Source organism: Ailuropoda melanoleuca, chromosome 14 (genome assembly GCF_002007445.2).
Source record: "Ailuropoda melanoleuca isolate Jingjing chromosome 14, ASM200744v2, whole genome shotgun sequence".
NCBI classification, from domain to species: Eukaryota; Metazoa; Chordata; class Mammalia; order Carnivora; family Ursidae; genus Ailuropoda; species Ailuropoda melanoleuca.
Genome location: NC_048231.1, coordinates 67,119,606 through 67,146,847, shown reverse-complemented (window position 1 = coordinate 67,146,847; position 27,242 = coordinate 67,119,606). Strand labels below are relative to the sequence as shown.

The window sequence follows — 27,242 nt, the reverse complement described above, 5'->3', positions numbered from 1 at the left end:
ACTAATTATCTCCCAGGAATTCACTATGCATTCACCTGCATATTTTACTTAATCCTCACAACCATCCTGGGAGGCCTGTTCCATGATTTTTCTAGTTTTACTATGAGGAGTCTAAGCCTGAAGAGGTGAAGGAACTTGCCAGGACACACAACTTGCACAAAGATGAGCCTGATTCCAACCTAGATCTGTCTGCCTTGGTCTTTAACCATTGTATAACATTTCCCCCTCATGCAGACATATGTATTTTGTTAGATACTATATAACAGTCATGTTTTTGCCTTTGATCTTGTGAAATTAAGTCAGTATTGTATCACAGTGGAAAGTGGTTCTTATTACCAAGGAACTCTTTATCGCTTCTTATTTAGAAAACCATGCAGGAACTCAAGCATCTCAAAAATGTGGGATTTTCATAGTATAATACCTTATGCAATTAAAAAGTAAGCAGTTAATACCAAAATGTATAAAGAATAGCAATCCTATGATAATATATAACCTTAATTTCATTGCTACCAGGGAGGAAAAATGAAAAATCCATGAATTCAAATGCTTTGGATATGTCCATTCCAAAGATGAACTCTTTAAGTTAAACTTCAATTCTTATGAAAATTATGCCTGAGATGCATGTCTTTGAATGAAATACAAAATTGTAAATTTTAATACATGCTCATAAAACATGTATGTACTCATAAAATACAAATATAACCTCATTTATCTATTATCTTGATTACAAGACCAAAATTTGAAATCATAATGCATATTAGTCCCTGGAAATTTAAACAGGATACATACATTGTTTTTCTAGTCAGCTATAGATATTAAATCCTATTAACTCCCTTCATGTAATTAGTGATAGGAATGCACTATAATATTCTAATACATATGCATATATTCTGTCAGTGCCCCAGCTTACAGAAAACCAATTTATATTTGTCCCTTACTGATGATTGACTCCCAACAACACTGCCTGGAGGAGACTTCTTTTCCTTCCCCCTTCTTCCCTTTCACCAATGGCTGAAAACTGCCACCCCATGCTGCATTTTACCTATCACCTAAGGAAGGAATTGTCAACAATGGTGTCTGGTGACAGGATATTGTCACAAAAAGAGAAGAAATTGGGAAAGAATTAGGAAAAGATGAGAAGAAATTAAGAGTGGAGTAATCCAAAGTCCCATTGCAGATGGCCAACCACTTTCAAGCTGCTGGTAGAGTCCCAATAGAAGCCACAAGGAAAGAACAAATAACTCCTTTTCAGCTCACCTTCCTTTCGCCACCACACTCATTTCTTCTGAGGTTCATTATCCCCTCCACATATCCTTTGCCAACTCCAGAATGCCTTCCTTCTTTTTCTCTCCCCAGTGCTCTGTCCTCACCGCTCTTTCACACCATTGACACTGCCCCTGGAAACTCTTTCTTCATCTTCTATCTGTATCACACCGGTCCCTGTTAGCCTTTTCCCTAAGTGAAGGCCACTACCAATACAACCAAAGCAAACATTGTTCATTTCTACCAGAAGGCACTCTGCCCCATTCCTGAAAGGAGGCAGATGTCTTCCTCCAAATGGAAATTCTAAACCAAACTTCATAGAGAAACATTCTAACATATGGCAGGTATGCTCTACACTCCTATTAACAGCCTTCACCTTCATAAAACTTATGTGCTTGAAACTTATCAAGAATATTTTTTTTCTGGAGTGAAATGATTACAAATTCTACAAAAACTCCCTTATAAACCAACTCTAGATGTAATCCTTCCTTGAGTTGGAACCTCCCTTTGTGGAATCCAAATCTTTTGGGTCATTCTCACTCTTGGAACTCTTTCTGTATACCCCCAAATAAAATTTAACTTACCACCCAATCACACCATCCAGACCTTTCACAAGGTCCTTGGAACTCCTGATATCACATCCACAAAATCCCCAGAACCCTTAAACTCCCTTCTGAATGGTCACTTCCATTCTTTTCTAGTCAAAACCTGGCACTCTTCTGAGAGTACTGTTTTCCCAGCCACCCCCTCTAATGGGCACTGGGTTCTGCTCCCCCCACCTCACCCAGAACTTCATATTATTGGAGGCAGGTATCTTCCTACTATGTCTTTATTGTCACTCCACAACCTTAAAACCCAACACTTTAAAGAATGTCAGGTTTTATCACCCATTGCCCCTTTATGTGGCCGCTATCTACTCATCCTGGAGATGCCACCTCCTTCGCTCTACCCTACCACCTTCTCACTGTCCATCATCTTCTGATGTCCTTACTTCCCTCCGCACTGGCCTTATGTCGCTCATCCCTGTAATCATATTAGCACATATACCTGCAGCCCTTGCGTCCATCTGTCCTTCCATTATACCTGCCTGGTAAAGCCCTGGTCCTGGTTAAACCCAACACTCTTCACCCTCCCCCCTGTACCTGAGCGACTACATGTGGATGGAGAAAACCGGCTACTGATGAACCATACTGGCACTAGCCAACCCCACTAGATTTCCCTGGTCAGTATACTCTCCCACCCTCCAAGTTAGCTATCTCATGCTTTCTCTCTCCTCACATGCCTCTTTCTCCAAAACCTCCCTCCTCACTCTCAGCTGATGGCCTTGCTTCATAGTTCATTGAAAATAGAAGCAATCAGAAGACACAATCTTCATCTTGCCACTACCAAGTCTAGTGCCATTTACCTCCGTTGCTACCCGTATATTTTCTCTTCCCTCCTATTATTGTTCCTGCTCCAATCTAAGGCCTATTTCTCATTCCCTCTTGCATGCTCAAGGACTTTCCAGTACTTCTGGACTTAAAAACACAACCAAAGGAGCAAACAAAACCTTCTCTTGATGCTGCATCCTCCAGCTGTCATCTTCTCCTTTTTATGGCAAAAGTCCTAAGAGGCATTGCCTTCCTCTTGCATTTGTTTTCTTAGATCTTTGTCTCTCTTGAGGAGCCCTACCTGTCCACTGAATCACCACTTGTCAAGCCCACCACCAGCCTCCATGTTGCCAAATCCTCTGGTCAGTTTTCAGTTGTTCACTCGTCTTTTTGAAGCACTCTTTGACATGGCTTCCAAAATATCATGCTTTCCCTCCTATTTCTGACAATTCCTTTCCTTTGCTGGTTTTTCTTTTTGTATTCTAAGGCTCATCCCAGGATCCATCATCTCACGTCCATACCTTCTGTCTAATTTCATTTTGTTTTATGATTTTAAATAATATCTCTAGACCAAAGACTCTAAACTTTCCATCTGTAGCCTCATTTAGCCAGTGGCTTACCACACACACACTTCCACTTTGAGATACTGTGGGCCTCTCAAGGTTAAGTCCAAAACAGAACTAATGGTTTCTCTTCCCAACCCCCAAACTGCTCTTGCCTGGTCTCCCCTACTTCAGCAAATTTCATGACCTTCCATCTAGTTACTCAGGCTAAAACTCTGGCAGCCATCCTTAATTACTTATTTTTTCTCATACCAATATTCAATGTATTTGAAAATGTTATCTGCTGTGTCCATAGAACAGATCCCAAACTTGGCCATATCTTAATGTCTCCACCTTCATCCAAGCCACCATCAGCTCTTGCCTTGACTGTTATAATGGCTTCCTGACAGCTCCCTTGCTCCCAGAGTGGCCCCCTTTAGTCTGTTCTTCACACGACACCAGAGTGATTTTGTTAGAGAGAAATTAGGCCATGTTCCTCATTTATTCAAAACCTTCCAGTGACTTCCTACTGTTCTTAGAAGGAACAATCCTATACCTGTCCACAAGGCACACGGTATTTGGACCTCATTATGCCTCTGACTTCTGTCCAAGTCACCCCAGCATTTTGCTGGTTTTGAACTCATGGCCAACCCCAGGGACTTTCTACCCACTAGCCCACTGNACCCACTGGCCCACTGTGTGAGAGGCTCATTCTGCGGATATTTGCATGGCTGGCAGAAGACATCTATAGGCAGGAAATGATCCTTTTTAAATTAGCCTCCCCCCATGAATCCCTGCTTTATTTTTCTTTATAGCATTCATCTCTACTTGAAAATATATATTTCTTTATTCATTTACCAGAACAGGGACTTTTCCTTTCTTGTTTACCAATATATTCTCAGAATCTAGAACACATAAGACATATAATAAATACTGAAAATATATTTATGCAATTAACAATTGTGTTGGATATACACGCCTGTGTGAGCATGTACACACATACTGCATGCACACACACACACACACACACTCCTATCTGTTTATTCCTGTGGTGAAGTTTGATACCTGTATTTTAATGTTAGTTACACATATATGAACAAAAACAGACTTTCAGAGTTAAAACTTCAAGTGCTTTAGATGACTGTCACCTCAGGCGCTACACAGAAAATAGAAGGCACTCTTTTGCTTCCACTTCTTGCTTTGGTGTCAATCTGTATGAAAAATAAGATTCATTTTAATGCCTTGGAGGCATTGCTGTGCTTCCAAGGCTCAACAGAGGGGATAAGCTGGTTCAAAGGCTCTGAGGACTCCTGTTTCCCATGTCAGCACATGTACCTGCAAACCGTGCTTCCCCCAAACACACACACAGAACTAGCGTGACATGCATAGGCTAAACCTGATTTCCTAAAGCTAACTCTTATTCTAGTGATTGCTGTTATTTCCATGGGGAGAGAGCTGACTCAACCACTGCTAGGTTCCCGGATCATTAAAAAAAGGGCCCCCACAAGAGATATCACACATGGTAGTCTCTGGAACTGATTATTTACAGACAATAACTTCATGTTTTTAAAACACAAAAATACCAAAACCCAGAAATTTGTCCCCTAATTTTGTGGCAAAACTGGTTTGATAAACATACTTGCTTTTATTCTCATGGCTGATTTAGTTTTATGCTGATTCCTTCCAAAAAAAGAAAAGAAAAGAAAGAAAAGGAAAAATGGAGGGGAAAAGAAGAAAAAAGAGAAAATCGTTGAGCTGGCACATTTATTTTTCCCTGACTTACTGCTCCTCAGACTGTGTTAGATAGTCCCTGCTCTTAATTCGTCTGTGTGTTAACACCTGAGAACAAAGACATCCTATAAACACTATTAAGTGTGCAAAAAAACAAAGGAATCTAAGTTTTAAATGTCTCAAATATATTTTTACAGGAAAACACAGTACAAATTTTGTCAGCCGATATGATCCTCGATTTAATAGCTGGATACAACTTCCACCCATGCAAGAAAGGTAAGTGTTCATTTCTTATGTCTGAAATATTTGTAGCAGCTTTGCAGGAAGCATGGGTGCTGAATGGTTTTCTGTGATAAATTATGCTAAATGGAGTCAATGAAAGATATATGAGTCAAAATGCAAAGTTTGGCCTGGCCAATTTAGAGTAAGTACTTTGTTAACTCAATGGAGAAAAATAATAAAATAGGTCAATTTATTGATCCTAATGAAGGAAGAAAAAAATTGTTGACTTGTCTTCCGTTATTACATTGCTTTGGTTTTTTGGCAAGTGGAGCTAAAATCTCACTGCCTCTCCCACTTTTCTCAGTGATAATAGACTTCAATCCGATAAATGAAATATAAAACACCATTCTTACAATGGTATCCATTTTGAAGCGGAAATTGCAGTATGAAATTTTCAAGTCTCACTAATTCAAATCCTTGACATTTGCCCTCTCAACTATCCTCCCATCATACATTCAAGAACAGGTCCTTTGTTAGCTTTTAAAAAAATAGTTTTGCAAGCTGTCATCTCATTTTTGATGTATTTGGTGTTTATCTCACCCCCGTCTCCTAGCTGCCAAGGGACAAGTGGCTACTACACTCACACAGATTTTGCCTCTCCTGCTGTTACCTACGCGAGGCCACATCTTAACATGCACATGCCAATTCCCATTTGTGCTAAACTTTGAGCACTCAGGGCATCTGGGTGACTCAGTCAGTTAAGCATCTGCCTTCAGCTCAGGTCATGATCCCAGGATCCTGAGATCCAGCCCCGCTTCGGAGCCTGCTTCTCCCTCTCTCTCTGCCATTCCCCTGCACCCCTGCTTGCGCTGTCTGGCTCTGTCTGTCAAATAAATAAATAAAATCTTTGAAAAAAATATTAATAAATTTTGAGCATTTGATTCTTTTCAAATAATACTTTAGCATCCTCTTGAGCCAAGTATCCAATATAATAACAATAAGCTGCAACCTATTTCTTCTTCTCTGCTGAATTATTGAAGCAATGATTTTCTTTCCTGTTTCCCTCATGACTCTTCACCTTAACATCTCTTTTATAAACACTCAGTTAGATTACACTAAGATCAACTTAGATCCTTAATCATAAATTCCAAGTGAACAGGAAGTTTTCGGGTAATATCATTTATTCAAAAATGCGCATTACTGCGGCAAGGCAGTGTGCATCAATGCAAGGAGAAAACTCCGTGTCGAACGCTCTATTCCCTATAAATAGAGTAAAACCCTCTTTAAGGAAACTAAAAATTATACATTGGAAATGATGAGGCACAATATAAGGACCACAGACACTTTTAGGAACGTGTAGTTCAAGGGGACCTCGAGAAATGATCCTAAGTCAGTTAACAAAACTGACAGACTTCTCCGCCCCCCTCTGGTGCACACACGTGTGCCTGGCAGCGTCCGGAGGCCTTTCTCCAGTGCGCCTTGGTTCTCTCCCTTTGGGGTTAGTTCTTGGTTGCCCTTACGGTGGCTGTATCACTTTACCCTTTAATCAAAACCATTCCAAAAAGTTTTATTTAAAAAAATATTTAAAAAATAAATACCAGTAATAGGTTTGAAGTGGCAGCATCTCATCTCCACGTCCCCTTTGCTGGGGGCTGCATACCACGATAATTAACCTTCACGCCTTCGGTTTGGGAGGCATAACTCACGTCGCGGTCAATTATCTCACTGTAGAGCCCCTAAGGATGAGAAGTATTGCTGCAAAACCTAATTAGTAATTTTTTTAAATGTGTATTGTTTACTTGATATTCTATAATGACTTCCTCTGAGGCACTATGGCCTATCATGGCAGGGTCCTACTTAGACAATTTTTAGCAGCTCATTGACCTGATAAAAAGACCTGCCATGGTCTGTCAGCGCCCGGCAGCCACCGTTGACAGGATGGACTGTTTAACGTTTCTTTCTAAGTCATTATGGTATATCATGTCAGGTCCCTAGTAAGAGAAGTTTTTTTTTAGATTTAGAACATCAACTCGATAGACCAAATAAAGAGCTCCTTACAGAGCTGAGTGGGAAAAGGCAGATCTCACAAATGCCCAGTCAATCTTCTAGCTCCAGATCTCCTATGGGTTGGTTGATTCAGGCAGCAATCCATAACTTAATATGAAATTTTTCTGTCATTGCCAAGCCTCTATTCTAAGTATCAAGTAGGATCAGTGACCGGTGTGGCTTAATTGGTGATTAAACGAAGAAGAAGAAAATATATGAGACACACTTCAGATCCAAAAAGAGGTTTCTGGAAACATTTGAATGAGTTAATTCTGCATCGTATAGATCATGAATCAGGCTCACCAGAAGTTTTCCCACCTCCCTCCTTCCATTAGTGGCTACCAAACAGCTGAGAAGTGATTATGCTGAGAAATTACCAAACTGAGAATAATAGAAACATGTTGAAAACCACCTCTGGGGTAACCCACTCTTATTGCTGGCTGGACAGACTCCTAGGATATCTTACCTAATCATAGCTTCCCAAGGAGTGTTATAATAAAAGTGCAGAATACCCCCCACATACCCAGTTCAACAGGGAAATGGGCACACTGCTTCTAGGTTTACTCAACTAACTGATGAATTGCATCCCTGCTACCTAAGAAATGATTGCAGGAAAATATAAATTTAATGGTAATGCTACTGAGTTGTTTTGGTCTCAGATGTAGGATTTGATTCTTTAGTGATAAGAAGAGTTTAAAAAGAAGAGGTTAAAAATTGAATCTAGGATCAATAGAAATGCTTTGGTGACTTTATATTTTTTCCAGTAAAAACAGACATTCTGGGTGTTATTCATATGGAGATCTTACCCCCTACCTAGTCTAGAAAAAAAAAAGATGAAAAAGAAAAAGCAGTTTGGAGAGCACCAACAATGAAGTTTATATTTCACAAAGTAAGAGAAGAGCTAGAAGCAAATACATAAAAAATTGTTTCCAAATTTAGAAATTTCATTTCTAGAATCCTTACAAGAAACAATGTGAAACAATATTCTGTTTGAAAAATCTGTTGCCATTTTTAACCTGATGGTGAAAGTCAAGAATTCAAGCTGAGATAAGGTTGTAGTCATTCAGTCTCAAGCTTTGGGAAATAAATTGACCACCCGAAGGGTCAGAAAGAACTAGTAAAAACCTGTACAACACGCAGGGTTCAAAGTATGTTTGTAGAAGTTGCTGGTAGTCTTTTTTAACTTATCACAATGCATTGAATATTGCCTCTGGCATTGGGCCAGGAAGGGCTGGAGGAGGGAGCAAGGAACAATTTGAAACACATAGTGTAATCCCATTTAAAAATGTTCAGTAATCTGGAATTTACTTTTCAAAAAAAGCCCCACATAACCTAATCCTATATTCTTTATGTGGGGAGGAGGGGCAGGGAACACTCCCAAGAAAGACCTGGTACAGGTAAAATTTTAGCCTGGAGCAAATGTTCACAGTTGCTGACAGACCATTAACTATCCAGTGCTCCTATAATGCATTTCATGAATTCTCACTTTGGGCATGCAAGGGAGTAAGTCCGAGGCTCAGAATCTTCACTGGAATTTCTACAGAAAAATACACTTTTTGTCAGGAAGTGAAACCTACTGATTTTTTTTTTTTCCATTTAGATCCTAACAGTGACACTGTGTGGATAAAGCCAGGAGTACACATGAAGCATCAAATTAAAAAAATCTTGGCTAAAAAAAGAGCAAATTCTGACAGGCTCACTCAATGTCACTGAGGAAGGAAGGAACCAGGACAGAAAAAGTGAGAGAACAATTTAGACTAGATGAAAGGAGTTCACACTACCATGAGGCGATCTTGCTCTTATTCCCCATTATCTAAACTTATTTAATGGAGAGTTTTTATACTTGTCATGACTAACAGGCATTTTCTCTTCTAGACCAGTATATAGCACATAGAAGAACGCAGCACCTTACAGCCTACATAGTTCAAAGTATTTAAGCATAGCCCCTTAGTAAAATTATTTCAGAGGCTCTAAGACTTGTTTTAGAATCATCATATGGAAGAGGGATAGTGACGTACTCTTGTGTCCACGGTGCAAAGAAATATCTGTGTTCCTTCGGTCTATTCTTATAGACATGTCAGTCTTTTCAATGAAACATTTTAACTCAGAAGGTAAAAGCACTTGTAAGACAACTGGGACCCATCATATTCAATGAGAGAACAACTGAAATCCAGCTGGAGAAATAGAAGGAAGCAGTGGACATCTGTGGGCACTTAATTTTGCAACTGTTTTTAACCTAATATTTATAACCTAATATTATATTTAACCTATATTATATTTAAATGGGTTTTTACTTCTCTGTAATAGGAAATCCCAAAATGTTTAATGATCGCTCTGATAATCTGATTAAAAGCTTCTTCCAAATAACTTTCTCCAAACATTTGCTCCAAAAAGGCACATGTGCAAAACCTATATATGCAACATTTTGTTATAATTTTATTCTAATTTCAGAGCTTCCTGGACCCCTCAGAAGACCCAGAGGGCCCGGTTCACAAGCCTTACTCTAAGAAATCCCATGCCTGCTCTTTATTTTCCTTCCTCCTTTCCCCATCATTGTTGTTCATCATCCTTCTGAATTTTCCACAGCACATATTTCTTTCAAAAGCATCAAGAAAATACAGAAGAAAACAAACAGAGCCAGAATTTTGCTCTAAAATGATCAATGATGCTAACAGTTTCAGGACTATTAAAAAAAAAAAAACTGAACTATATGATCCAGCAATCCCACTTCTGATTTTATATGCAAAGAAAACAAAATCAACATCTTGAAGGGGTATCTCTACTCCCATGTTCATTGCAGCATTATTCACAATGGCCAAGATATAGAAACAACCTAAGTGTATATCAACAGATGAATAGATAAAGAAAAGGTGGCATATATGTACAATGGAATCTTATTTAGCCATATAAAAAGGAAATACTGCCATTTATGACAACATGGATGAAATTGAAGGCCATTTTGCAAAGTGACAGAAGCCAAACAGAGAAAGACACATACTGCGTGGTATCACTTATATGTGGAATCTTAAAAAAAAAAAATAATAAATAAGGTCAAACTTACAGAAACAGAATAAATGGTTGTTGCTAGTTGCTAGGGGATGAGGGAAATGAGGAGAAGTTGGTCAAAGGTATACACTCTCAGCTAAAAGATGAAAAAGTTCCGAGTATCTAATGTGTAACACAATGACTGTAGTTAATATTGTACTCTACATTTGAAATTTGCTAAGAGAGTAAATCTTAAGTGTTCTCACCAAAAAAAAAANCCAAAAAAAAAAAAAAAAAAGAGCTATGTGATGGATGTGTTAATTCACTTGATTGTGGGAGTCCTTCCACAATGTATGCATATATCAAATCACTGCAGTTTAACTTTAAATATATTACAATTTTATGTGGCAATTATCCCTCAATAAAGCTGGAAAAAATGAAACAAAACTGAATACATCACCATCTATAACATATACCATTACCTATATGGTAATAAATCACCTAAATAAACATGAAAGAATTTAACTGTCATTTAAAATATTACTAGGAAAAGTTTCCTTGCAAACATCTTGATGGCTGATTTTTTAAAACCTTTTTATCTGGGTAATGTTAGCTGATGGTTCCAAGGCATGAACCAAATGCGGGACACTATGACAGCACTTTACATATGTATTTGCAAATAACCCCGTAAGGAAGGTGCCATTAACATCCCCCTGTTACAGATGAGCAATCCGAGGCTGAGAGGGATTGAGTCACGTGTCAAAGGTCACACATCCAATAAATCATGTAGCCATGCAGTCTATTCCAGAGACTAAACCATGAATCAAGCTGCTGTATACTGCTTCCCAGAGGTTTTGGCACTTTGTAAACACAACTTGGAAAATCTCCTAATAAAAACCTCTAGGACTCTTGATCTTGCTAGTCACATTGCCCAAGAGCCTTGGCACTATTTTTATGAAGACCGCACATTCATCAAACAAATTACATTCTCTGAGGGGCTGGCACTTACCAACTGTACTTATTCAGTATTGGACCATATGTTATCCCCATAAAGTATAGTATTCCAGTAGCAGCAATGAGATAAAAGAAACAATGGGTCAGGGACTTGCTCAACATACCAACCCAGTCATCCTAACTCCAAATTTTTGAGTCCCCTTTGAACATGTGTTCTCCCTCAGCTCTCATGTCTTACTAGTTCCCAGGTCTTACATCTTCCTTTAAAGTATCTTTGGCATCAGCCCTTGTATGTCTTCCATAAAACTCTAATTCAGGTCCTCGATATCTCACCCCTATCTTATGGTCTGCCTCAGAATTGGTCTCCCTGTCTCCAGTCCTTTCAACACAGCTGGTGTCTTTGGCCTTTGAAGGCATAATGGGAAAATTTAATAAATTGCCTCTCTTGAAAAGAGACTAAAAACTATCCTGTAGCTTTGTAAGAAACAACGCCAAAAGCCGTATCACTGAAATTCCTACCATAGGTTATGTAAGAGCAAATTTCAACACTAACTTCAGTTCACAAAAGTTTCTCTATTTGCAGTAGTACTGGGAAGGGAAAAAAATGATAATTGAAGAAAAATTTTGATGATGTAGTTCTCTTATAAATTGGGAACAATGACCCTTGAAGGACCATGAAAAAAGTGAATGTCAAGATAATTTATTATTGTTACATTATCTACCTCATTTTTCACTTTGTCTTACTGAGCTGTGATATCCTTACAAGGTACCAAATATCCCAAACATTAGTGAACACTTTAACGGTAAAAAAGCAAGATAAAAGGAGCTGAAACAGAGTTGGTGAATTTCTCCTCTACTGTTACTTGAATACCAAAATGTTAACGGAGTGGGCATTGCATACGATTACTGTAAAGGTCTCAGATTTATGTGTGATTTCCAAATCCCTGCAACCCTTTCTAAGGCAGGATGGACCTCCCTTGCCTGACTGCATTTTTTTTGTGATTTATGGTGGGTTGTTATTTTCCTTGTAGACGAGCCAGTTTCTATGCATGTCGGTTGGACAAACATTTATACGTTATTGGGGGAAGGAACGAAACCGGCTATTTGTCCAGTGTGGAATGCTACAACCTAGAAACAAACGAATGGCGTTACGTGTCCTCTTTGCCACAGCCTCTGGCAGCTCACGCAGGAGCGGTGCACAATGGGAAAATATACATTTCAGGCAAGTCATTCCTCCACTTTCGGTGACAAAGTTCAGTTCCAAGGCACTTTCTTGACTTGTATGTATATGTTTAATTTGCAGGGGGTGTGCACAATGGGGAATATGTCCCATGGCTATATTGCTATGACCCTGTAATGGATGTCTGGGCTCGAAAACAAGATATGAACACCAAACGCGCCATCCACACTTTGGCTGTAATGAATGATCGCTTGTATGCAATTGGAGGAAATCATTTGAAAGGTCTTTTTTTTTTTTCCTTAAATCACAATATCATTTGCATCTCATGTTTCTTGCTAAGGGGGTTTCTCATTAGATAATCATAGTTAACCAAGTAAAAAACATGTTGACCAAATAAAACCGACTCTGTGTAAATTGGCTGTACCCTTGGGCAGGCATTTTTTTTTTTTGGCTCCTCTGCAGATAGGATTATTTTTAAGTTACCACACACATTAAAGAAATGAATAATGATGTCAACAGAAAGTAAAAAACGAGAGCATTAATAACTGAAAAGCACAATTTGTTGTAACAACGAATTCAGTAAAATAAATTATTCCTTATCACCAAAGTTATAGTAATAAATTTTTTCCAGAAAATTGTTTTTTGTAGTAATCATAAAGAACTTCAGTCACAGCTGCATAAAGAAGCTAATACATTATTTTTCTTAAAGAAAACATTTCACAGAATTTCATGTCTAAATTTAGAATTATTTCTTTGAAGAGTTGAATACCAAACCTTCTAGGACTCTCGAATTCTTTGTTTGCTTTATGAATAAAAAATATTTAAAACATGGGATTTTTAGGGTTTTGTTTGGGCTCCTTTCCTTCTCCTTATATGTCTATGATGACAACTTTCTGTAGTTTGGGTGCCTGTGATTTTATGTGCACGTGCAACCCACTGGGTGCGTGCGACAGGGACGCAGAGAGAACTCTGGTGTTAAGAAGAGTCCCGAACTGCTTCGGGCCGCAGTCTCCTCACCTGAAAATGAAGAAACTGGTCTAGGTGATCTCTAAAATCTCCTCCAGCTCCGACCTGCCGTGATCCTGAAAATTGAACCAAACGAGAAACGGGCCATCGAGTGTGGTAGCGGAGGCCCATCTGTGCATTTATTTTTCCGTAGTACAGCCGTCTAAAGAATGGGGTAGATGGAGATAGTCCTTACTGGTTTTCCTCGTATATATGTACCCCTAAGGTAATAAAGACCACGCGGGCGTAATGTTGATGTAACTATGTCCAAGTTCATATTCAGGACGAAATGTCAGTATCCTGATCGAAGCTGCTCGTCTTCGTGCTCTCCTCAGTGGCAGATTATCTTTGCTGCTTGTAACTCTTCCCGTTTTATTCCTTTTCTCTCTCACTGGTGCTCCTTCATTTCAATCCATACACCGTTCCTTTACATCAAAATATTTGTATACAGTATTAACTTTGTAGCTTTCTACATTAAAATGTGATTTCTGCTCATTTCTTTTGCATAATAATGACTAAACATTCTAGGAACTCTTAATGTTTGAGGTTATACTAGAACAGAGAGATTTGGGGAATGACAACCTAAATGAGAAATAACACACACACACATCAAATTAGGTTGGCTCAGGGAGGCATTATGGCTTAGAGGGAAAGGTATGGGTCTGGGTCCCAGTTGTGCACTTGCAGTTCTGTGGTCTTACTCGAGACACTCAACCTCATGTCTATAAAAGAGGGATAATTATCCTTTCCTTGCAGTTTTTGTGAGGCTTACAGTCAACGTATACAATATATGTACTGGGCACAGAGAAGGCATACGTATCCCCCCGTGATGGCACTAGAACTTCAGAACTGGGTATTTGCCCCAATCCTCATTCACGTATATTATCATCAATAATCTTAATAGTAAAGGAAATGAATATACCACAGAATTCCAGTAAGCCCTTCGTTCTACTATTCCCAGAGCTATGTGATTTATTTTACGTAAGAAGTTAGTGGCCTGAAATAATTTGTCCACCTCCTCCAGAATGAAAATTATTTTACTTTTTGGTCTATCTTCTCAATGACTTTGAAGAGTGCAGTAGGCTGATTAATTTAGTGTATGCATTGTAATTGTCAGTTAGCAAATATCCATTGCATGCATTTAAATAGAAGAAAAATATTACTAAGGATTTGGTCAGCTCGGGGACCATGAAGCTCTCCCCCTACGGATTTTTGACTTCCTAAATTAAAAGCAGGGCCCCAGTGGAGTCCAAGAACTTAAGTTGTTCTCTGCAACCTTCTTACTGCCCCAGCCACTGAGAAACTTCATCAGAGGTGAGAGGAGAAGCCCTCAGCCGAAGTTCACCCCGTACTCTACCTTGATCCTTACTAGATATTGGAAACCACTCACATCATCATAGTTGTTTATAAACATAAACTGTTAAAAAGGTAAAAGATCCTGAACACCATGTTTTTAGTTAATTAAAACATTTTGAGAGAGTTAAATATTCTTTTAGGAAAAGCTGTACAGTTTAGTCTGTAAGAATATGAGCTCTGATGCCTGTTTGCCTGAGTTTCAACCTCAGCCTGTCTACTTGCTGGCTGTGTGACTTATTCAAGTCATTCCCTCTCTCTGTCCCTCAGTTTTCTCATCTGTAAAATGAACATAATGGCATGACTATCTCAGCAGGTGGTTGAGGGGAATTAAGTGAATTCATCTGCATAAAGCACTTGGCAGACAACCAGCTTATCCTAAGCACTCTATAAAATGCTTGCTTTTCATTGTTTTAATCCTTTTTAATAAGGTTTTAGTAAACATTTTAAAATAAGAACTACCCCCTTATAATCAACGTTTACCAATGACATCAAGTCAGACATTCTTGCTTTGAATTAATTGGAAATACCCAGAGTTTGTTTGTTTGAGGTCTCTGTAACATGTCTCCCAATTTCACTAGTAAATTTATACAATTGTCTCTTTAAAGACACAATTATCTATTTCTTGGTTCTAGAGCTTTTTAAAAAAGAAGCCCTAGCCTTGAATCAGGGCACTGAGAGTTTATTCTTTTGTGGTTCCATTTTGCTATGTCACTTAGGTTTCTCCCACCTCGATGTAATGCTCGTGGAATGCTATGACCCAAAGGGTGACCAGTGGAATATTCTCCAAACTCCCATTTTGGAGGGTCGAAGCGGTCCTGGCTGTGCGGTGCTAGATGACAGCATCTACCTTGTGGGAGGCTACAGCTGGAGTATGGTACGTGTCCACATTTACCTTACCCTCCTTCTTTCTGTTTTATTCGTTCTTTGTGTGTCCCCCCATGTGTGTTACCATCTACACAAAAACCTTTTTAAGAGTATCATGCTTGGGGGTGCCTGGGTGGCTCAGTCAGTTAAGCATCTGCCTTCAGCTCAGGTCATGATCTCGGGGACCTGGGATCAAGTCCCACATCAGGCTCTCTGCTCGGTGGGGAGCCTGCTTCTCCCTCTTCCTCTGCTGCTCCCTCCTCTGCTTGTGCTCTCTCACTCTAGCTCTCTCTCAAATAAGTTAATTAATTAAATTAAATCTTAAAAAAAAAGTTTTAGAGTATCATGCTTGTATTCAAGCAGTAAAGTTACTTTAAGTAATAAAAAAGAATCAGCGTGGTTGCTGTCCAGCTAGCTTGCTTTCTGATCAACTGTATCCCAAAATGTGGTTGGTCTCCACATCTCTCCTATCCCCATGCTTTTGTGATTCTGGCTTACCAACTAAAAGTGAGACTGAAGTGGTTTTACAAATGTTCTGTTGAAATTGTTTGCATGGTTTGTCGAATCGTTTGAATTGTCCGAAAAGTTTCTGACCAGGGAGGTATGAAAACAAGAAACTGTTAAATATCCACAAAATCTCTTTAGGATATATAATGTGCCATTGCTTGTCACTTTGCCCAGTCTTTATCACGAAAATGTCCAAGCTCACACAGAAAGCGAGAGTACAGTGGACTCTCGTTAACCCAGCATCCACCTTCCACATCCATCAAGATTTGGCCATACTTTATGTGTCCTCTCTTTTAAAAATTTTGGCTGAAACAGTCTGAAGCAGTCTGAAGCAAGTTCTAGACATCATATTATTTCACCCTAAATGCTTCAGGATTTATCTTTAAAAAAATTATTCATGTATGTAAACATACCATCATCACACCCAATAAAATTAACAATAATTCCTTTGTATCTAATCTATATTCAAATTTTTCCTATTGAAATGTATATTTCAAGTTGATATGTTCAAGTTAGGATCCAACAGTCTCACTTGTATTTGGTTATTATATCTCATCCATCTCTTGCAATCTGGAAAATTACCCCACTCTCCATACCATTAACTTGTAGGGGAAAAAAAAGAAAACACCAGGATCAGTTAGCTATCATAGAGAATAGCTGACATTCTGGAATGGACTAATGACTACCTTGTGATGTCATTTAAAATAGTCTGTCTTCCGTATTTCCTCTAAAATGGAGAGTTAGACATAAGGACTTAATAATTAAGCTCAGCTTTTTTCTCTTTAAAATTTCTTTTGTTCTTGTTGGAATTTCATCCCATTAGGAGACACGTAGGGCTGTGTGGTCCAAATACTCATTTTTTAAATGATGACTGTTTTTATATTTTCTTAGTTGTGGGTTGGTAATATAAGAGTACGCTTTCAAAAACTAATGACTAGATTGGTTGGAAGTTTTGATTTTTGCCTATGATGAAAACCAAACGCCTCCAGTTCTGGGAGGGAAATGTTACACAAACACTACCCCCAGACGTTGACAAAGGAAACACCGTTAAAGACATTTTTTATTTCTCATGTGACCACTTGAAAATCAATCAGTCAGTCAATCAATGTGCAAAGAAGTTGGCAAGCCCACTTTTCCAGTTTATTTTAAGCTAGTTTTGAATGCCAGCTCTGACTCTCTACAGTAGTAGAATAAAAATGGAAAAGTGAGGCAACAATCTCAAATCCAATTTACTGAAATTATTTGAAAATTGAGGATGAGTTTTTTTTTTCACTTAAACTGGCTAGATAAAGATCCAATTTTTGGTCAGTTCTTTTAAAGGATTTGCTGATCATCTAGGTGTTGTAGGCACTTGACTTTTATTATTAATTACACACACATACACGTACACACAGATTTTGAAATCTTGTGAATCTCAAATTTTCCCTTCAAATAAAACAGTTTAAAATCCACTGCTTTCATTTGGAACTTTTGAGCAAGAGCCGAGAATTGGTGTTTTCTTTCCGATGTAAATGTGATAAGTAAGATGGCCATTGCACTTCTCTGAACATTTTCCCCTAAATGCCCCTGCTCTGCCCTTACAGGGGGCCTACAAGTCATCCACAATATGCTATTGTCCGGAGAAAGGCACCTGGATGGAACTGGAAGGAGATGTAGCGGAACCACTGGCAGGCCCCGCCTGTGCGACGGTTATCCTGCCCGCCTGTGTACCTTACAACAAATAACACCAGCAAACCCTGGAATGAACAGAATCACATTCTAGGAGACAATGACAGGTGACATCACGATTATACTAGGAACAGTGCATTCTAATGGTACAACTGCCGAAACCCACCCTTGGTTTCTAACGATATTTCCAAGTAACTACAGAAGAAAAAGACCTGTTCTTGGACAGATACCGTGTCTGTAACTCGGATCACACAAAACTTCCTGTGGTGACAGACTCTTCCATTTCAGACTGGTTTTAACTTGTCCCAGCTTTACAAAAACTCCTCACGTGGATTTTAACTCTCAAAAGGAGAAAGATAAAACACAGAAGAGTGCCGCAGAGAGACCTAAGATCAGTATTGTGCATTGTAGTCTACCTGCATGCGATCTGTGTTGAAGTTTTGGGGATATTGTGTTCATGAATGATTCAGAATTTGACCCACTAAAATACCTACTGCATTACAGAAATTGCCACTTGATTCTATATTCCTAACCTGTGGCTACTTCACAGACTCCATAGGCAACACAGTTATAGAAAATCCTATAAGATTAAAGAGGAACATGTTTGTTTCTATAGAGCTTCATTCCATTTACCTTCTGCCCCTTAGAGCACCTCGTGCGATCAGAGAAGAGAAAGATGTTGGCTCCTGTAGTGATTGCTTTCTGCCCCATAGGTTCTAGGCCAGCCGGTCATAATCTGTGTCCTCAATTTTATACGAAAGATTAAAGCAAAATATATTACGTCACTGTTCATTCCACAGAGGCTCATGGTTTCTCATTTTTTACAGTATATAAAAGGTAGTGAACACACCTGTCATTTCCTTCAAAAGGTAGAGCTGACAAAGTCGCTCATACAATATTGAAGAGATTCTGTTGGGTAACACATCTGACCCAAACTTAACCCATAATGAAACTGGGAGATTGCTTTCAGGAATTCAGGGATGAAAAGAAAGAATAATTTCTTTAAAGTACAATCTCAGTTGTCTCTCTGTCCCTAAACACACAACTTAAAAGAGCCACAGGAGTGAATCGTAGCTCTTAACAAATATTTCTCCCTCTTCCTCACCTTTGGCTCTAGAAATGGCTCTAGATTTGGCTCTAGAAAAGCACATGACTCACCCTGATTTTTCTCCAACTCATCACATTTGTTTGTTCTCACCAAAGATGCCTGAGCTCGGTTAGGTGAGTGATTGCGAGCTGTTCTAGGAGCAAGAGGAATTTAGGAGCAGAAGGTCAGGAGAGCAGGAGATAGTTTTTCAGTGCGGCCGGTCAACAAAGCAAAACTGGAAGGAGCATGAATTTGATCGTCAAGCCCTTCAGAGCTGGAACAACAACAGTTAGGAGTAAATACCAGCCTAAAATACTTTTCAACCAGCCAGAGGTGTTGTTGAATCCCCCAACAAATGTGTCGTTCAAAACAACAATGTGGGGAAGCCACAGATTAAAAATGCCTTGGTGATAAGCTTTCACCATGGAGCATGTCAAGCTAGATGGGTGTGCTGGAATCTAATGCCGTTTCTACAGTAAAGTGCAATCTTTGTTGTTTTTGTATTTATTTGTATGTTCAGATCCAAAGGATCCGTTGTAAAAATATATATATAAATATATATATATATATATATATATCTCCAGTGCAATCAACTTTCATTTCTTTTTCCTTGAAAACCTATGATATAGAGAAGGCAAGAAAAAGTGACAGTGCTTTGCACTGTCCTAGCTGGCGTCCTGAAGAGAACAAGGCCGGCTTCAGAACATTTGATCATCAACTGCTACCATTTCTTCTGAAAGTCCCAGTTTATACGAGGATATTCGCCTTCCTTAGGCTTGTTTTTCATTTATTTTTTATTTCTAGCCAAAATAAATAAGAGCATTTATGAGAACTGTAAGTAAAGCTTTCTGTATTTCAGAAAGGCACAAACTATTAGAAATGAAAAGTGAGTACATAAGTCACAGAGATTGTAAATTTTGTACAGTATTAGAATGTGTAAATGAAGCTTGCTTGGAAGGGGAAAACTTTAAATAAAAACTTTATGTACTAATTCAACTGTCTCCTATTCCTACCTATAAGTCACACGTATAAATCTCTGTGGTGAATTGTTCACAGGTTTACAATATGGAAGTGCCTAAATATTGTTACTCTGCTGATACGCTTTGCAAGTTTATTTAGTTTCCTGGCAATAGGTAAATTCATATGGTATGGACGATGCAAAAAATTATGGAATGCTTCTGAAAGAGATGTTGTGAGTTCAAAGTTACAAGTAGAGGAGCACCTGGCTGGCTTAGTCATTATAGCATGCAACTATTGATCTTGGGGTCGTGAGTTCAAACCCCATGTTGGGTGTAGAGCTGACTTTTAAAAAAAGGAATTTTTAAAAAATCATGAGTAGAATCAGATTTATCCCCTACAAGAGGGCTGTGATGAGGCATAAGTTAACTAAGATCTAATAATTAAATATTTATATAGATTATTAGAAGCACCATAGGTATTAAACAGTACTTGCACACTTTCTAAAGAATAAGTGAATCCCGCACGTAATGAGATCAATGCTCTTAAAACTTAGTATTGAATTGTATTTTCTTTTTAAAAATCTGAAAAGGAAGTGCAGGGGAAGAAAAGAGGCTGTGAGAGACAGCAGGGAATACTGAGGCATGTAGCTGAAGGTAGAAGTTGGCAATCTTCTGGGAAAAGAGCTATGAAGGGTTGGAAGCTATTTCCTGAAGCCTGCAAGCTGGAAAGTATTTACTTTAACTTTTCCCAGCAAAATGGACCTTTACAGATGATTAAACTCACAATTAAAGGATGGTTTGATACCTCCTAGCATTCCATGAAAGCAAGAGTAAGGGGGTTTCTGTGTTCTACTGGATCTCCAGCCTTCCATGCCTGCTCTCTGTGGTAACTTCTGTTACTATCTTCTCCTGAGCCGACTGGCGAGTTGTTGCAGGGCTTCTTCCAAAGGCCCTGAATCCCCAAAAGCTCCAGTACTGAGCAGATATTATGGGCAGTTAAGCAAAAACGTGTCTTTTTCCTAATCCCAAGGAACTGCCTACTTTTACTCCCTAACTATTCAGGCGAAAACTGGAAGAGTGAGCATAGGGACCAGGTTTTTTAGTTAATTAAGCTGTGTTTGTAGGCCTAAATTTAGTATCTGTGTTTGTGCTCCCCTGTTAGGGCCAAATTTATATTTTTCCAGCTGCTTGACACTTAAACATCACCTAACAAATTGTCATCATTATCGACATTATTAGTATCAAATATTTATTGAACATATCCCAAAGGCATCACTATAAATGCCAGAGTTCTTATTAAACTTGGTTCTCTAGGTTGAAGTATTTTTTAAATGAAATAGCAAATGAGCTAAAATAAGGTTGGTAAAGCATCTCAAAGCCAATTGAAACACACTAGCGGGTATCTTGGTAGACTGAGTTCCTATAGACGAGGTAACAGGGAGATCATGACAGATCCAGCCTGACTTCCCAGAAGCATCTGACCTAGAGGATGTTGAAACTGTGATAGAAAATAAAACGGCAGGCCACCTGGATGGCTCAGACCTCGGGTAAGCATCAGACTCTTGATTTCGATTCAGATCATGTCTCAGGGTCATGAGATTGAACCCTGTGATGGGCTCCATGCTCAGCATGGAGTCTGCTTGAGATTCTCTCCCTGTCCCTCCTTCCACTTGCACTCATGCTCTCTCTCTCTCTCTAAAATAAATAAATCTGAAAGAAGAAAGAAGAAAAAAAGAAGAAAGAAAGAAAGAAAGAAAGAAAGAAAGAAAGAAAGAAAGAAAAAGAAAGAAGAAAGAAAAACCAGCAATGAGAAGAAGCAGAAAGGTCAATATAAAAAGAAAATATCTAAGTAGTGTGTTTTCTTTGTGTGTTTGTACCTGTATAGTGCTGCTCTGGGTAAGACAGTAAATACGGGCCAAGTATTGGGTGGGGTTCTTGATGGAGGTATTCCACATGGGTTGAGCTTACAGGCTTGGTGCAATAACAAAAGGTTTAGTTCTACAGATGAATATGAAAAACACGCTCCAAGAATGCAACACAATAACATGAGAATAAGAACAAAGCCTTCGACAAATTGAAGTGTGAGTGGCTTATTCTAGTCTAGGTTATTGCCTGGCATATAATAAGGACTTAGTAAATGCCAGTTCTTAACATTAGCTGGAGTAACATTACCTTAGTGCTTCTAGCTCACTAACGATGCTAAAAACAAGATGATTGGAGTGAGTTAACATGTAGAACTGTCTACTCCTCAGGCTAAAAAGAACTATATAACTTCAGGTAAAGTGGTCTTGATTCTAACCTCCCCTTCTGTTTTTTATTTATTAGGTTGACTTTTCCTCTGTGGCATTTCAAATCCCCTATATACAACAAAATGACACATAGGTGGGCCGGGGCTGGGGGGAACATTTGGCTGAGGGATGAAGTCATCCTATATTTACAGAGGTGGCGGGCTTCTTGCTTCCAATCAAGTCACTCAAATCCAGGACATTTGGGGGGGGGGCTCAGTCGGTTAAGTGTCTGCCTTTGGTTCAGGTCATGATCTCATGGGTCCTGGGATGGAACCCTGTTTAGGGCAGCCTGCTTCTCCCTCCCCCCTACCCCACCCCTCCTGCATTTGTGGTCTCTCGTGTGCTCTCTCCCTCAAATAAATAAATAAAATCTTTAAAAATAATTAGGAACATTTGAAAACTGAACTAAATTAGGAAAAAAGGAATAAGAGAGATAGGATTTAGTTATTAATTCAAAGTTATTATGTCAACAATATTATAACAACATAATACTTCCACTGACTTAATGCTTATAAATCAGGTATTATGCTGGCATTTTATTCACGTTTTCTCATTTACTCCTCTGAACAGTTCCATGAGGTAAATATTATTCATATATTAAAGGTCAGGACACTTATGCTCAGAAAAGGTAAACTATTTGATGAGGTTAGACAGCTGATAGGTAGTGGAGCTAGGAGTCGAACCAAGGCTTTAAAATTAAGTCATCCTTCGACCACCATCTTCTGCCAACAAAGAAACTTCTTAAGTCAACCGTTTGAAGTCATGTAGGAACAATGAGTGAATTGTCTCCATTTGGCCTAGATGAAGAGGATGTGCTGGAGGGGAGAAGGAACAATTAATGGTGATGCATCATGGCAAATGCTATACATTGTTGGTGTATATTAACTACAGGGAAGTGCAAGAGTGGGCAAAAGGAACTTGCTCTGTGATCTTGGGAGGTCATTGAGCTTCTCCCACTTGAGTTTTGTCACCTGTATATGGAGTGATAATCTCTTATCCAAAACATTATCATGAAAATCTCACATAAAGAATGTGAAAACCCAAAGCTGGTAAACTCCAAAGTAAAATACACAGATTAGCTATCAGGATGCTATGACATAGTCTAACTTTTCCCTTGGCATCCAAGATTCCTTAAAACCTGGCCTCAGCCTCACTTCCAGATCACATTTTTCTTTACTACTATGTTCACTGAGCAATGTGAATCCTTGCTTTTCCACAAACACGGCTATGCTTTTCCATCTTTGCCCTTTTGCTTGTGTGTCTTCTCCACAGAGAATGTCATTTCATGCTCAACACTATCTATTAAAATCATGTCCTTCAAGGTTCTGTTCAAACTCCACTGCTTTCATTAAGCCTTCATGATCACAACAGTCTTGTGTGATATTTTTCATCTGACTTACTATGGCTTTCTTACTTTATCTATTCCATACTGTTTGTGAGATTTTATGTCTTACCCTTTTACTAGATTCAGGGTTCCTTGAGGGTAGAGAGAATATACGATGTGTCTTTGAAAAGAAAAATAATGCCATAAAATATTTATTGAATAAAGGTGCTATTTTTTTAATTATCAACATAATATAATCAAATTATGGCCACTTAGGGAAATACAGGGGGGAAAAAGAAAAATACCTTTAGTCTACCATACAGCCCAATAACTTTTATCTGATCTTACCCATCTTTTTTCATTTGACATTTTGCATTCTATGCAACTGAATTTATATCTTGATGTCTTAAATTTTTTACATTTCACAAGCATGTTTCCATGTGACTAGGTGGTCTTTATAGTAATTTTTGGTAATTTCATAGTGTGCTGAACGAACATTCAAGCATTGGCAAATTCTGATTTATGTGCTGGTGTCACAAAGTCCTCAGACTTATGTGTTCTTTCTGATTTCCTCCCACCAATTTCTCTCTACAGTTCAAGTTCCACTCTCTGCTAATACTGCTCACTATCACAAACACTTTGAAATACAGAAAAGCTCTGGCTCTCCAGAGATATTGCTTATTCGGATCTCCAGTCCTCTTCCTCACTTAACATTTCTGATGAGAAATGCTGCAGCTCCCCCCCACCTCCAGGCTCTTCCAGAATAGTTGTGGTAACTTGTATTTTCTTTGTGAATGGACCTAGGCCACCCACATTCCACTTCAGGCCAGATGGCATTCATATAGTTTGGCAGGAAGTTCTTTACTTGTCTTACAAGTTTTTCTTAAAAGCAATTCATACTATTAAAACCAGCTGGGCTAGGATGCCCTATTAAATGTATTCACTTATTTTCCAACATGATTGGCCATGTTAATCTAACTCACAGGAAAGAAAAGAAAGAAAGAGAGAAAGAGAGAGGAAGGAAGGAAGGAAAGAAAAAAAAAAAAAAAGAACTGCAAAACCAACAGCCCTTGAGGTTACATGTCTGATGAGAAAATATAATTCAAATCTCTGATAGGCCTTACTTAGGGTGGTCATCATCTCCTTTAAATCCTTAAAATATTTACTACCTATACTGTTCATATAGCAACAATCATACATTTTATTATACTGATGGCATTATATGACATACTTGTCCCTTGTTTTAACTAACCCCCTTGGTGTAGAATGGATAATGCCTGAAATATTGTGTTTTCCCACAGTGCCTTGCCCATAGTTGTGCTCAAGATATGGGAAGAGGTTGATTTTTGAGGTTTTAGGATCTGTGAAGTAGCAAAGTCATTTCTGACTCAGAAATTTTATGCTCATAATCTTGAAAATGTAAGCTGTACATGGATTTTCTCAAAGACAATTCTGACTCCTATCCATATGACAAACTCTACAATAGCCTCTGTTTTAAGTGTGGGCAAGCTAATAGTCTTTGTCATATTAACCATGTTTCCTCTATTTAATGACTGTGAAAGCCAAATTTTAATGCAAAAACCCTTGTTCAGTTGTATTAAAACCTTACTATCATGAAAGTCTTTGCCCCAGTACACAAATGAGATAGTACTGGTATAATTTTGGCCTCTAACTCTGAAAACATTCACAAATATTCCTTCTTAGGGGATCTCTTCACAAATGATGAGGATGAATAGGTAATAACTCTTTTGGTATCCCAGAGAGTTATCTCCAGTATTATGCTGTCAGTTTTTTGCTCATTTATTCCTTTCACTATGGACAAAGCTCTGTGATGTGCCCTATAAAAAATATAAATACAGGTAACTATAATGCAAAGTATATGTGCAATAAAGACATACGAGTAAGGTGATGTGGGAGTTCCTGGAAGGAAGAGTTTATGTCCAACCAAGGGTATCAGAGAAGGCTAGGGCAGAGGGAGTATATAAAGTCAGTCTTAAAGAACAAGTAGAAAATAAATAGAACTTTTTCTTTTCAATTAATGTTTGAAAGGTAATTCTTGAAAATACAGTAAATAACAACTAAGTTGGTTTCATATGGAAAACTGCTAGATAAAAGATATTATAATCATCTCCAGAGTCGAGTACAGAATGGTGGTATAATGATGAAGAAGATAAAGAAGTGTGAGGACAAGAACTTTTAACGTTTAGATAGAATGAAGTAATCCACAGCAGGCTAAGATGTTCACTGTGCACAAATAATGAATCATGGAACATTGCATCAAAAACTGGGGATGTACTGTATGGTGACTAATATAACAAAATAAAAATTACCAAAAAGAAAAAAAAAGGTGTTCACTGTGGCAACTAACAAAAAGTGAATAAGTTAATTTTTTAAAAATATTTTGCAAGGCATCAGAGAACACAAAAGCAATTGGGACTAAATGAACTAAAGTTCCAAAGAAGGGAACAGTGTTCTGAAGTGAGCTGATGATGGCCAGTAATTTTTTTTCTCTGGGGACGTTTTCAAGTCCTGGCCACAAGTTGATCACCCTTGGCCCAGGCAGAGAATCTGTGCTGTGGGAAACAAAAACCAGCAAACTTTTAGCTGTCATCCAGAACTAGAGTGACAAAATGAAAACTTGAGGAATCCTAAACACACAACCAGTTTTCCCTGAAAGGAAACATTTGGAATTCTGGTGTTGTACAGGAGAATGGGGATCTAGATCAAAAACTTCTAGAAGGCAGGAAAAAGTACCCATAATTTCACAGTGCTTAGGAATTAAAGCTTTGCCAGGTAAAGAGAACTGTTTCAAATATATGACTCCTCATTCCCTTAAGACATTTGTGAGTTTTTTAAAGTTGTACAAGTTAAGAAGATAAAAAATTAAGCTGAAAGCCACTGGAGGGAAGAGCTGAATCTTCTTCAGACTTCAGCCTGAGGTTACAAAGACCAGACTCTCAGCCAAGAACCTGGGAGAGACTGCCCTAGGAATAGGAACAAACCAAAGGTAGACTAAGATATCCTGAAATGATCCCCAACCAAGCTCAATTCCTGAATGAATTGAGTTAATCACTTCCTCATTCTATCTGAATAACAGAGTTAGGAGGAAAAGTTTCCTAATGGAAGATAAAATTATCTTGAGCCTCTATAGTTTTTTTATACACAAAACCATGCATTCAGTCAAAAATTACTAGACAGGAGAAAAAATACAAGAGCATATGACCTATAATCAGCAGAACAAAAAGAGAAAACAAATAAACACACTACTGATCTAGATTTTTGAGTTAGCAAACAAATACCTATTATCAATATATCAAATAAAATGTAGGAAAAGTAGAAAAATAAATGAAAGGATGGAAAATTCTCCAAAGAATTAAAATCTGAATTTTAAAAGAATCAAATAGCTATTCTAAAACTAAAAAGAAAAAAAATACAGTATCTTAGATTAACTCAATGAATGGAGTTAACAACAAATTAGATACAGCAGAACACAAGATTGGTAAACTGAAAGAAAGATTAATAGAAAATATCCAAATGAGGCACAGAAAGAAAAAAAGAATAGGAAAAAAGTATACATACATATGAAAGAATAAATATGTGGGAAACTATAAATGAATATTGACCATAAAAAAAAATTGCAAATTCTTGTGAAATTTAAAATATATAGATAACCAAATTCTATAACAAGAATAATTCAAAAGACAAGAAGGAGTGGTAAATAGAGTTCAAATGTTCTAAGTTTCTAGCAGTATTAGGGAAGAGGTAAAATAATAATTTGTAATAAGTCAAGGAGATGTGTTGTGGTCTCTGGGTTAACCATCAAAAGAACAATAAAAATNTGTTGTGCGCAACTGATGAAGCATCGAACTTTGCATCGGAATCTGGGGATGT

The 27,242-nt window shown here is 38.2% G+C and overlaps 1 protein-coding gene across 1 annotated transcript in view; it reads left to right on the top strand.

Annotated features, from left to right (window-relative positions):
* LOC100474571 (kelch-like protein 14) overlaps positions 1-19,771 on the top strand; it is a 96,957-nt gene extending 77,186 nt beyond the window's left edge. Inside the window, exons 5-9 of the mRNA XM_034642807.1 lie at positions 5,104-5,182; positions 12,145-12,335; positions 12,417-12,575; positions 15,371-15,528; positions 17,609-19,771. Coding sequence (XP_034498698.1) covers positions 5,104-5,182; positions 12,145-12,335; positions 12,417-12,575; positions 15,371-15,528; positions 17,609-17,749 — 728 coding nt within the window. The 3' untranslated portion in view covers positions 17,750-19,771. The remainder of the gene's footprint in view (positions 1-5,103; positions 5,183-12,144; positions 12,336-12,416; positions 12,576-15,370; positions 15,529-17,608) is intronic.
* The last annotated feature ends 7,471 nt before the right edge of the window (positions 19,772-27,242 follow it).